This window comes from Lolium rigidum, chromosome 5 (assembly GCF_022539505.1).
Source record: "Lolium rigidum isolate FL_2022 chromosome 5, APGP_CSIRO_Lrig_0.1, whole genome shotgun sequence".
Taxonomy (NCBI): domain Eukaryota; kingdom Viridiplantae; phylum Streptophyta; class Magnoliopsida; order Poales; family Poaceae; genus Lolium; species Lolium rigidum.
In genome coordinates this window covers 263,926,863-263,940,948 of record NC_061512.1, presented here as the reverse complement: position 1 = coordinate 263,940,948, position 14,086 = coordinate 263,926,863, and the positions used below count along the sequence as shown (strand labels likewise).

Below are 14,086 nucleotides of genomic sequence, written 5' to 3'. Positions count from 1 at the left end.
TACATAAATGAAGATATTAATTTTGTTTGGCATTACAGCTTGTAATGGATACAGAGAAACAATTCACATCCATCCACAGTGCACAGTATAAACGCCAAGATGCTTTCCTAACCTCATCACCTATTCACATCTGTAACAAATGTAACAACAATGCAGTGTGGGCAAAGTCCAACCTGCATATGTATGTAACTGCTGCGATATACCCTATCATACAATTTTCCCCAGGTGTTGCAACAATAAAGGCAGCCAACCACAGAAGGCAACAGCCTCAGTCAATAAACCCAAAAAGGCAATTATTATAGACTAAAAAAATTACAACACACCAGCTTTACTCTCTCTCCCTAATGTCCGCCAAAGAGCGCAGCCGGGCATTCTGTGTATAGCTCCACCGAAAAATGCTGGAAGGTCAGCCTTGACGGATCTGATTTTCAGCTCAGATAACTTGATCAGGCGGCGGCAGGTTGTACCGTGGCCGGTCGCTCAGCAGTTTGACCCTCTTGTGCTGGACTACTCTGCTCGCCTTTCGTCACGGAGTCACTTTCATTGTCAGGGAACACTTCTGACTGCAGCGATGGCGTGATCTTGTTAACTTGAAGCCATGTTGCTTCCCACAGAGTGTTCGCCCCACCGGCGCTTGATTTTGAGAGTATACCGTTTGCTTTCATCACCAGCAGTATGTTCTTCAGCAGCTCGGGGATCGCCTCATGTAGTTTATCGGTCCTCCGCCCCCTCAGCTTGACTTTCATGAACTTCTCTACCATGTCGAGGACTTCCAACCACAGCTTACCAAAACTGCTCTGCACAGACAGGTCTTTAAGTGACTGCAGGAACACCTTGCATAACAGTTTTACGGCGTGCAAGAGGGAGAGCTCCATGTTCCTAAAGTCCTTTGGTGAGTAGGTCTGGGCAATCTCCAACAACTCGTCAAGCAACTGGAAGATAATATCGAAGGACATCAGCCATGCGGAAGACGAAACTGATATTCCGTCAACTACTAAGCATCTCTGCAAACATAACAGCGCATGGTTCCTCACTTCCTCCCTCTGATCGGTGCACATCTTCCGTAATGCCTGCACTAGCCGCAACCACATCTCGGCAATTCCTTCCAGTATCCTGTCAGCCTCGCCACCAGCTTCCTTGATCTCACGCGACCAGCGTGTCAGGCAATTTACTGAGTCGGCCATAAGATTCAGAGCATGGACAGATCTTTCTGCGGACCCGAGCCGAGATTCTGCAAATTGCCTTGAGGCCTCCACTGAAACGATAAAGTTGGCAGGTGAGAGGTGTGCCCCTTCAGACATGATGAAAACCAGAGCTTCGAAGCCGGCATCAGAAGCATCTGGATGGCGAGCGGTGACACATAGTAAGGAAATTATGGTCCGCCAACCCATCTGGGATTTGATATGGGTTGCATTGGCCTTCACAAGCCTTGTGACCTCCAATGTGATGTTCTCACAGTAAGCATCAGCTACACGTGCATCAAGTTTCAAAATTAGCTGCAGCGACTTCAGTAAATCATCTACCAGATTCTCCTTGTAAGGAAGCAACCTCTGGCAGATGTGCAGGAGCCCAAAAACAGCCTTCTCCACCAGATTGCAGGGCATCACTGTGGACTGAACAATATGTGTTATGTGCTCATAAACACCCTGCCACAAAAGCACAATCCTGTCCCTGTTATTCAATGTGACAGTAATTAGTAGCTCTAAGCAGAACACTGCTGTTCCTTCATCATCAAGCGAACTAGAAATCCTCTGAGGCCGGCCTGCTGCCTGAATGAGGGCTCCTGCTAGATTTGAGAGCGAGTCAGCCTGTAAGAATTTGCTCTCGGTGAAGATGGTACCTATTTGACATTTCCTTACAGTCTCCAAAGCATTCCTCTGAGCTGCCAGTTCCTCCTCAGTTGGCTGGGACCTTGGTTCTTCAGCATCCATGTAAAGTAGCTGGCTAAACCTCCCCATCAGCCCATATGTTTTTTTAGGAGTGTTGATCGGTAAAATATGAGGTGCAACTGTATATGAACCAAGCTTGCTAGCCAATGAATCTGAAGAGGACTCATGATCATCACCTGTATCGCCAGTGAGGCGACCTGGAAGAAGGCCTATCTTGTGCAATCTTAAAATGCAATCTGCTATATTCCTCCATCCACTTCGTATATGATCACCATAAGTAGTTGCAATAGTGAAAACAGCCTCTGTTGCCATTCTAGCCTTGGCATCCACTCCAAAAGCTATTACAGGATCATCAGCATAAGAATTGTTCAACAAAGTGGTGAACTTACATAGCGCCACAACAAGATCATTCAATACATCATCGAGATGATAGAATGCAGCCAACTTTGCTACTGACAAGAAACCATCAATACATCCTGTAAGAACCTCCTCATGCTCAACATTATCGAAAACCACGGAGATGGCAGCAACTGACGGTCCAGCCATGATAGGGAACATGTCATTATCAAGAAAAGGATAGGAGTCACAAGCAATGTATGATGATGTCCTCTTTGACTTCCACATCAGATCAACCCAGCGGCTATAAGACATCTCAGAGCATCCAGCTCCTTGCTCAGGAATGGTTTTGATTTCATTCCGACATATAGAATGAAACAGCTCTGACAAGAACTCCCGTGGAAGATCAGTCCCACCATTGATACGTCGATTGTTCCTGATAAAGTCTTCTTCAGTCATCTTCTTCTTAACCCTTACATTGTGCTGATCTGTGTTGAGCATGATTACTGAATATGACAGCACCAGGGCGGCATCCCTGTTAACAAACATGTGTGGTGACTGTTCATAATACCTCTCAGAGAAGGCCTCCAGAATCCGTTGTATCTTCTGTGACTCACCAGGCAGCCGGAAAGTTTCCAAGAAGAGCCTTAGGGCAGCGTCCAAGTTCATCTCCTCGAAGTCAAAGGTTTTAGCAAATTCATGAAGTACCAGAATAGAGAACTCGTCATGATTCCCCAGGTAGTCCCCAAGAAGGTTCTTGTCCAATCCAGGTGTGTACCGAAAGAACAGAGCAACACTGCATGGATCAAGTTTTTCAGGCAATAGGTGGACACCTTGCAGGTACTCAAAGCCCTTCCTTTTGTCCCTATTGAAATGTTCAACACCAACCATTAGCTTTCTCTTGATGCTTTTTTGCTGGTGAACAAATCTAACCCATTGATCGGGATCATTACTGCTCTCGCACTTCAACTGCCAAAAAGGAAAATATTCACTTATTTCTGGCACTGTTTGCTCATGATGCTGATGTGCACGATCCGTCCTATCTGCTATCGCCTGAATGACGGCAACCAAACCATCCAATGCAAGCACATTCAAGGCAGACAATGGACTGTTTACAGGGAATGCACTTTTAGACAGAAGATTAGCTAGGTCTTCAAAAACATTAGAACACTGTAGATCGCAGTCCATGTTAGCATACATCTCAGCCATAAACTCTTTCTGCCGACAGAAATCTACTAGAGCCTCCAGGGCAACTTCCTGCTGCTGATAACTAGCCCCATATCTACCCTGGGCTAACCTTAGGATCACACAAGAGAAGAAAGCCTCCACTTGCAGCTTAAGTTCCTGACGTAAGTGGTAGAAGAGAGTAAATACAGTACTGCACACTGTCGAGAGAATCAAGGGGCTCATTGACAACCCAAACAGCATCAGATTGCGGAACAGTTCATCCTGTACAAAAGCCAGTAACTTCGAGTGCCTGTGGATGGACGAAGCCGACAACTCAATGGCAGAATTGATCAACCCCAGAGCAAAGAGCGGCACATCCTCATCAAAATCAATAGGATTCATCCTTTGGCTTAAATCCATGTCTTCGGCTATGTTCAAGAGGGAGCACAAGAACTGCAATATCTCCACCATGGAAGGAACCCCAAGCGGCTCCATCATGGCCTTATCTTGCACGACACCAAGTCCAGCTCCCACCTCGTCCCCTGAGCTATCCAAACAAACATAATCACTCTTTCCATTACCCAGATCCCCAGCATCCAAATCTTGATTCTTGCTGACCTGCAGAACAAAATGTTACCACCAAATTAATACACCAAACTTGGCATTACGACCAAAATGCTTTATTTTAAAACTAGCATGCTACATCGTGTACGAATACTTAAGCCAAGTAAAAAATGGTCTCGGTTTCTCTAAGAGCCACGTGTGTTGCAACTTTCAACAACTGATGAATAAATACGTGGTATCTTCCTCAAAATAAGTTCAATTTGTTGAGGGTGACACTTAGAACTAAAATCCATTAACCCTCTCACAAAATTTACATGAATACGTTCAGTTACCAGAGTACACAAAACTAAATGAGCACTGCAGGTTGAATTAGCACAGTACATAGTGGGCAAGTAAAATCTATAATATCTAAATACGTGATCCCCACTAACCTATTTCTCTATGCATGCAAGCTATACAAATCAGCAAGCATCTAACTGGTCCACATCATTCATCCTTCCCGTGCATGTCAGCATCTACTTCCGCCCTCCGATATTCCACATAGCCGTCTATGCATGTCTGTCAGCATATATGCAGACCAATTGGCAATTTCCTATTGTCTTTTGCCCGAATAAAAAATTATTGTCCATATATGACTACTCAGTTCCTCTTCCCACTATGCAGTTACGCATTATCTGCTCCCTTAATCCCTCGCCAAGAATCTCCGGATCTTTCGGTAACTCACCAGAGAGAGAACTGTTCTGAGACCGGCCATCATTTATGTTCTCTAAACGTGATACATACAAATAAATGTATCATACCAGTTGCCTTGGCACCACTGCCCAAGTTTTTTTTTCAATTTTTGTTCTCTAAACATGATACATACAAATAACGCTTGGGCAGGGGTATCTGACATGGATGTACTTTTACTTAGAGAACGACAAATGACAACCTATATTTTGGTATCATCTATTAATCAGCAAGTGATGTATTATGTTCTACTCCTACAAACTGATGGACACTGTTGAATTCAAACTTCCCAGGCTACTCGAGAAATGTTGCATGGCATGTCTCTACTATCTACCATTAAAAAGGTTTTAAAATGTAAGAGTATCATTTATCGTCAGGTTAATTCCCTGTATCTCTATCCAAAAAATTTCTGTTAACTAGATTATGCAATATTTCACATGAATGATTTATTTGACTCAGGTAAAGCGTGTGTCGTAATAGTACTAATATTGTATTATTGAGTACGCCATTTTCACCTAGATACATGGAACAACAAAAGGCTGAATTAAAGGGAACACAATTAGAAGCTACAGGAAACTTTGGTTTCATGCTCTGTGTCCATACTACAGGTCAGTCCAGCTGGTTGGAACCGCAGTTTAATGGGCAAAAAATGGATTAAAGGAAGAATTGCAACATGAATAGCATATGAATACATCATATGGTTTGTGTTCTTGCTGCTACCGATTTGCTCGCAGGAGATATCGTTGCATACAAGAAAGGATCATATGTGTGCCACTTGTCTTGATAATTGTACACGACTCACTCAGATTGTAACAATAGTTTCTACCTTCATTCAGCCTTTTACCCTTCAAAGCTGCAAATGGAATTCTTCATACTCCTTACCATGAATCAGGTTAGCTCAGTTGTGTAACTTCTAATTATAGTTGGGCCATAATATTTTGTAATTTGTTACTATCCGCGCCATTTCGTGACATCTTTTTGAGCAACTTGATGCTGCTTCTAAGGCATGATATTTTCTATTTTGCATTAATAAATCTGATTTTACCAAAGGAAGGTTTAAGGTGTTATTGAAAGTGGCTAGGTTTGTCCCTCATTTAACCCACATAAATCATACTTGATTGCTGAAGTCTCTACCCGCAAACGAAGGATGCTACAAGTTTCTGAATTTGGATCTTCTGCTGGCTGAGAGCAAAAGCCTGTTTGTCAAACCCATGAGCAAAGAAACAAATCTACTTCTGTAACATGCTTCAGGAAATATAGATTGGTGCTAAGCTGGTGTCAAGACAATATATGTGTGCCATAATCTTAAGAGGAATGACTATTACAGAAGTGTTCTAATGGATAATGTAACCATATGAAAAAGGTTCAAGCTGCTTTAAATATACATCCTGAACTTCTTCTCATGCTTGCTGGTGTTCACGTTATGCCAAAATGCAAGGAAACCCATGACCCTTAATTTAGATTGCCATTACAGCTGCACAAGGTTTTCTGTTTTGTGAGGAACATAACTCATAGATGATCGAAGTTAGTTCAGATCTCTTCACTAGCTTCGCCTGTTCCCATGAACATGGTCCATTCTAAAATATTGCAAAAGTTGCTTATTTAGACTATCTAAAGAGTGAACTCTTCAGTTTATTATATACTTCAAATTTGTTGATGAGATAATCTGTTGGAGTGTGTTTGAACCTTTAAGTGCTAGAGGAATCTTCCCACAAAGTTCAGTTCTCATAAATTTGTAACCTCGTCACTTTCTAACATAATAGTGGATCTTTATTTCAACCACACTCTCCCGCAGCAGTGCACAGGGAATCATCTAGTTGATTCAGTTTCAGTGTGCTCAATTTCAAACATTTGAGGATAACATCTAGAACTATGATGACATTGCACTGCAAGTTAAATTAGCACGATACATTGTGTGGGCAAGTAAAATTGACCCGGTTTCAGTGTACTGAAGTTTAAACAGTTGATGATAGCACTTAGAACTAGAAGTCATTAACGTCCAACAAAATTTACATGAATATGTCATTTACTTGAGTACACTAACCTACATGAGCACTGCAAAAGCTACAAAATTATCATCATAATAATAATAAGTAAAAGAAAAAAAATGCAGCAAGAAACAGCAGACTGTGGAACCTTGAGCGGCCAAACCCACCTGGTCACTGACGATCGCGGTGGCATCAATGTCGGCAAGGCGGCCGAAGATGCAGCGGATGACCTCCTGCATGGTCTGCCTGGAGACGCGCTGCAGGAGCTCCCCCTTGGTGCCGGCCTGCTGCACGACGCGGAAGCAGGTGCTGACGATGGCGCATACGTGGCGGTTGGCGAGGGCCGGGGCGGCGCGGCCGCGCACGCAGGCGAGCAGCACCTGCAGGACCCTGGCGAGGACGGCCTCCTCGGAGGCCGGGTCGGTGACCTCGAAGCGGCAGCCCGTGACGGCGTCCACGACGGCGCCCATGGCGCCGGCGACGCCCGGGCCGGGCGCCACAAGGTCGAGCGAGAGGATCTTGTGCAGGGAGGAGAGGGCGGCGCCGGTGATGGGCGCGCCGGTCTCGTCGGAGCGCACGACGTCGAGGAAGGGGCGGAGGTAGAGGAGCGGGTCGCCGGCGAGCCAGCGGGTGCCCCAGGAGGCCGCGCGGCGGCGGAGCGACTTGAGCCCCGCGATGAGCGGGTGGTCGAGGTACTCGTCGTCGCCACCGCCGCCGTCGTCCCCGCCGTAGCGGACCCCCGCCCAGCGCACGTTCCGGCGCATGACGGCCAGCACCGTGGCCACCTCGGACGCCAGCACGCACGCCATCGCCACTGCCGGCGACGGCGAGGACGGCGACGCTGCCCTGAGGCCGCCCATGGAGGCGGTGCGGGGCGCGGGCGCGGCTACGACGGCATTCGGGAGTGGAATTGGGATTCTGATCTGCGACTACGAGGTGAGATCTGATCTTGGTTTGGTCTTCGGTGTGTGCTGGTGGATCTGAAGCCGAAGCTCAACTCCTTCTACTAGGAGCGAATGAGTTTAGGTGGGTTTTGTTTAAACATGGTTGGTTTGAAATTTGAACTTCAAACGTATTTTAGGCTAACTTTCGGATCTTGGCCATTATTCTATGCAATTCCTATGTATTGGAAATTTGAACTTCGTGTGTATTTTACGCTAACTTTTAGATCTTGGCCAATTATTCTATGCAATTCCTATGTATTCAATCAAAGAAGCCCTCGAATCGATTTGTGCCGAGCAACATGGTCAATCTCCACTACTACTAAAAGAGCAAACATAAATTCCTCACTCATACCAAACTGTAGAAGGGATAAAACTCTGATTAAATCAACTTAAACATATCCTACTGCCCATATATCATCAATGGTTTGCCACTTAGATCAACGATTCAGATCAAATGTTCTGCCGGCAGACTACCCCGTGCACCTCATGCCACAACCCAACGAACGCTAAAGATGTCGCTGATCTCTCAGCCTATCAGCGTTGCCACCGTGGCCGCGCCGAAGCAGCCCTCGGCCGTGGTGAATCTAGGATGAAAATGGAGGGTGGGCTCAAAATAGGTGCTCAGAAAATATATTAAAGCACAAAGATCCTAATATTTACAGAAAAAATGAATGAATATAGTCGATGTAATATCTTTTGTGCAAAGAAATATCTAACTATGAGATAACTTGCAAAATTTGACGGCGTGTTCTACAAAGCAATGAAATAACTTGTTCGTTGTGATAGTTGTTATTGTTGTAGTAGGCGTCGCGATCGTGAACTGTCGCATTGGCCGAGGATTTGAATCCTTTTGGCACAACCGGTTGGAACACTAGACCTCTAAATAAGTATACTTGTCTGATCTGCAATTCATTATTAAAACAAAGTGCGGTTCATCTATGTAATATCCCAGGTAATGGGGTTACAAAAATAGAGGAAACAGATGTGTGCATTGCATTCATGCATAGAAAATCTGGGGAATTTTCGCGCTTTAAAGTAAAACGATCACGATGATCGAAGTTTCACTTGACCTTGGTGGAATTGAAGTAGCTCATCAAGTCAAGCGCTATAAACCTCAATGTGACTTTGCTAAAACCTTGTTTTGGGTGGAGATGATTTGATCTAAGGGGTTAGATCAAATGGAATTAAAATCAACACAAGAACTTATTAATCAAGGATCAACTACTGTACCTTATTAAAGATCACAACATGATATTCCTTGCCATAACATATTAACATTCATGTAATTGGAAATCAAGTAACAATAAATGAAGAAACTATTCTTCACTTATCTTTTCCATGTCTTAAACTAATCCTTGATCCTAACATGAACCTCATGGTATTCATTCTATTTCAATCTTGGAGACAAGACCAGGAGATCCAACTAAGGAATATAATCCTTCTCTATTCTAAATTAATATTACATCAAACCTAGAGGGATGAGAGTCCTACATTATTTAATAAAGAAGCAATAACAAACTTTGGGTTAAACCCTGGATATAAATCCAAGGATTCAAATCATCATCTTTAAGACAATCCTAGAGAGAGATAACCATTAATGTTAAAACATAGATCTGGAAGATCACATCAACCTCTATGGAACCTAATATTAGGTTAGCATTGAAGTCCTTCCCAAATGAGAGAGCTTATCCATACTAATCCTAATCTATCTATTCAAATATCCAAATGGTTAAACCATCAGTTCTTGGGGGAACATTAAGTAAATATCTCAGGCATTCCCTGGGATATAAAACTATTAAGATAACCATGACCATGACCATCCTAGAAAGTAAAATAGAAGTGATATATCCTAGTTGATCAAGACAATGCTTGATCATGGAAGTGAGAACCCATTCCATTAGAAATAATTTAGGAAGCCAAACCTTGATCATTATGAATTGAGTGATGATCATAAACCCTAAGAACTTGAGGTAAAGATATTAAGAACAAGTTGATCATGCTTAATACATGATCATGCTCTTGAGGTATGTGAGGATAATTTAAACCTTAATAAGATAAGTAGATATCATTCACCACATGAAATTATAGGGAGGTAACTAATAAGCAATCCTAGGTTTATATTCCAACCTATAATTGTAAATCAATTGGTGATAATAAGTAGAATCTTACCACATCTATTTTCTCATTCATTCATCAATTAATGAACCTAAGGGAACCTTAGAGTTAAACACTATACTTCATATGGTGAGAAACCATATATCCATATGACCAAAGTTAACTATAAAAAGAACTATAACTACTATAGTTACTTTAATTATTCATTAAGGATACTAAGAGAAGCTAATTGGTAGAAGATAAAATTAATTCTCAAAATCTTAGTAACTAGAGGAGAACATAAAATGTTAAGTAAGCTACCACATTATCATGGTTGGGGGAGATTAAACCCTAGCACATGCAATATGGTGACATCTCATTTCTCCACCCCAGAATTAAATTTCAACCCTAGTTTGAGTAACACTTGGGTGATCACAAATAAAACCTAAACCACAATTAAGATTCAAACCATGTGTCATTAGGTAAATAGCATTGGAACCATAGATTTGCACATCAAATAAATCTTATGCTTCAATTCCTGAACATAAGCAAAATCTTGTGCTACACTTTATAATTGAAACCATATGTATGGTGAGCAACCACTTAACCCATTAATCAAGATCAAACCATGATGAGAGTAGAATTACTCTAAGTACTTCAAGGTACTAGTAAAATACCATATTAGTGATAACCTTGACATAGAGTGATAATCAAAACTTCAAGATCTTAATAAATAGAGGATCACATAAAATCATATGCAGGGAACTAAATTCTCAATGAAGAGCTCAAACCCTAACGATAAATTCTAAAACACCTAGAGTAGGAATTATCAACTCTTTATAAGTAAAAAGAGAGTTGCAATCCAAATAAAAAGGGAACTTAAAGAACACCTATAATCATGCTTAATTGATGTGTTGAATAAGCCCATATGTATGAAATAGAATCAAATATAAAATGCATTCTTCTAATAAGAAAATGGTGTAATAACCATTGCATTAATTCTTCATGGAATTAACCTCATTGAAATACCTGCAAAATAGAAAAGAATGGAAATTAAATTAAAAACAGAATACAAAATAGGAAATACAAAACAAGTAAATGAATAAAAGAAAGGAAGAGAAAATGGACTTACCCGGACCCCGCCAGCCGAAGGAGCCCACCGAGCACAGCCCACCAAAAGCCCGGGCCCGAGTCCGGCGGCCGAAGCCGGCACGGCCCGCGTACCCCTTCGACCAAAATATCACGAGGCTCGTCCTCATCCTCTTCCTCACGCATGGAGGCCACCGAGACGACGTGCTTCGCTTCTCCTAGCCGCCGGCAGCCTCTCCCGGCTCGACATCGTGACGAGGAACGCGTCCAGGCACCCTATAAAAGCATCTGGATGAACAACCACATCGAGTTCTTCCTCCTCTCTCTAATTTTTTCCAAGCCGAAACCCTAGCTCGCCGGACGTTCGTCGTCGCCGTCGATTGGGGCATCCCCGTGCCTCGCTGTGATCACCGTCGTCATCAGCATCCTCGACTTGTTTCACTCGCGAAAGGAATTGAGCCAAACTGCCCGCAATCGAGCACGCTAGACCGTCTTCTCCGACGGCCGGTGCTGCAAATTCCGGCGACTCGGGTCCGCTCCGACCTCGCCGTCAAGCTCGGCGTAACCCCGGTGAGCTCCCGAGTCTCGCAGCTTGTTCGTTTTGCTCGATTTGGCACCGTAGCATCTCCGCATCACATATCCTGTAAGCACCACCGCCGCTCCTCACCGTCGACCGAGCTCCGGTGACCCAACAACGGCGGCGCCACCCTCGAAATGTTCCTCACGATGCCCTGAGTCATACCCAAATAGCCTCCCAACCTCGCGTGACTGAAATCGTCGGCGAATGCCGAATCCCCTGCCGCTCAGTAGCTCTCTAGACATGAACTGGATTTTGACCCAGTCAAGCCCACATGGCACCTGACGTGGACGTTGGTCCACCGGTCAGTGGTAGTGCGTAGGAGTAGTCTGGGTACATTTAGCAATTCTAGTCACTTATAAATTCCAGAAAAATACTTGCAACTTTGCCAAATTATAGAAAATCCGTTATAGCTCAGAAAAATATAAATAAGACATCAAAATTCTTAGAAAAGAAAACTCTATCCAATAAAAATATAATAAGAAACTTTTATTTTTAATAAAAATTTAATTGTTTTAAACTTAATAATTAAGCCTTTTCTTTCTATTCTTAATACAATTAAAAATCATAAATTAAGAAAAATTTCTAAAATAAATAAAAACATGGTAAATTATTTTCTTTGATTATTATTTTGTTAAATCCTTATTAGAAGGATTTAAACCTAATTAATAATTCTCTTAATTATTAATTCATTAAAAATAATAAAATGTCAAAACCAATATTATTTTTAATTCAAAGTTATTAATAATTTCAACTTGATAATGAAGTTCTTAACCTAAGAACTAAATAGTAATTATGAAACCTAGTTCCATTTTAAATAACCTTATGGTTTCATAATTCCATGTGAACACTAAAACCCTAATTCTATTATGAAACCCTAGTTCCACCATTTTATGTGTGAACCCTAAATGGTTTCCAAAACCTAAACCCTAGATTAGAGCATGTGATCATGGTACCTTCTTTCAAAGAATGGAACCATAGTTAGCAACTAAATACTTGTCTTGGTCACATAAAATGTAGAAGACCTATCACTAATATATGGGTATCCCATAAATTCATCTTCATCAGACCTAAATAATCAAGTAGGGTCAACCAAGTGTAAACCCTAGATCCTATTACCCAAAACCGTCATATCCTATTCATTCCTATTCAGCATCACATCAATGTGATGAACCTCAGATGCAACTATGCCAAATCCTGAACATTACCTAACCATATTCCACTAAACCCTACTAGTGTTGAGATAATGATCCACCATCCTATTTAGGAGACCAATTATTCCTTACTTAGTGGATCAAATAGTAAAACCTAGACAACCTCAACCCTAACTGCATATACTTCTTATTACTTAAGAAGTATGTTCTTCAAAAGTTATTCTTTTGAAGTAAATAAAGAAGCATCACCAACCACCGCTAATAAGAACCTATAAACCCTAGCTAGCAATCACCAGTCAGATGAATCAACCTTGATAGCAACCATGTATAAATACTTGCTTAGGATGCCTAGGCTTAACTCAAACTTACAAGCCCTAGTTGTTGATGAATCCAACTAGGTTGTGATCCATCTAATACTTACTCCAGCAACTACATGAAACCATTGTCAACCATAAAACCCACAATCTAATAATCATACTTGTTCTTTATTAAAGAATATGTTCTTCAAAAGTTATTCTTTTGAAATATATAATAAGTAATCATAAACCATACACTATAGGACTTAAAATTGACAACTTGCTCTTTACTTATTATACAACCACTATTCTTTGATGTGTATGATTGTTACTATGCATTTTACCACTTGTTTATGACTCTTAAACAACACAAACCTGAATAAGAACTTTGTTTGTGAATCACTCTAAAAGTGCAACACACCCTGAACTAATCATCACCACTCACTAATCCTAAATCATCGGGGTTAGGTCACGCTTAGAGCGATTGCATCTCATACTTATGCATTATTGCATTCTTGCCAATCTTTTAAACATCGTCCTTACCGGACGATGATGCTATTTCAGAATTTGGAGTTATTACGTATCGAAGACCTTGCCTCGCATAATCTTGCGGTCAAGAAAGGCAAGTTCATCACTTGCTCATGTCATTTGAGTATTTTTATCAAATTACTTGCAAAGTATTATGGTTATCACTATTGCACAAAAATCAAAACCACTACTTTCATAACTATGAATATGACTATGTGGTGGGCAATGGAACCATGGATTGTGTTGATATGGTGGAGGTTCCATTGCACGGGCTTGTATCCATCTAGGATTAAACAACAAATGTCGCCGAGTGATTCTTGTGCCGTAATACCCGTGTTAACCATAAGATCCGGAGTGGGACGGAGTAGTCAAAAGTGTTTCCACCTCTCGTTCATCAACGGATGCGCTTACCGTAGACACTTGTGTCCGGCGGAACAACCGGTAGGGTGGGGATCCCATTCTAATTCCCCACGGTAAAGCATTGCTTGCCGTAGACACTTGTCGTCTCGAGGAACAACCGGAGGGTGGGGATGCCATTCTAAGTCCCCACGGTAATGCGGTCTATGATGGGTTGCAGCCACCGGCGTAGGAGTGTATGGTAAGAGCCCAAGCATCGTTGTCGTGGTCGGGGTCCACCCTGAAATTACGGGAATAATGGGACCGACGTGGACCCAGGGTCGGCGCATGCAACAACGGGTGGGTGTTCGAGGTAGCGGAGGAACATGATTGGC

The 14,086-nt window shown here is 42.2% G+C and overlaps 1 protein-coding gene across 1 annotated transcript; it reads right to left on the bottom strand.

Moving 5' to 3' along the window:
* On the bottom strand, positions 1–7,518 carry LOC124651695 (ARF guanine-nucleotide exchange factor GNOM-like). Its single transcript, XM_047190739.1, has 2 exons — positions 6,841–7,518; positions 1–4,010 (listed from the first exon to the last, which is right to left on the bottom strand). Exons 1-2 carry the CDS (start codon positions 7,480–7,482, stop codon positions 447–449), a joined length of 4,206 nt encoding a protein of 1,401 aa, XP_047046695.1. The 5' UTR covers positions 7,483–7,518; the 3' UTR covers positions 1–446.
* Positions 7,519–14,086: the final 6,568 nt, after the last annotated feature.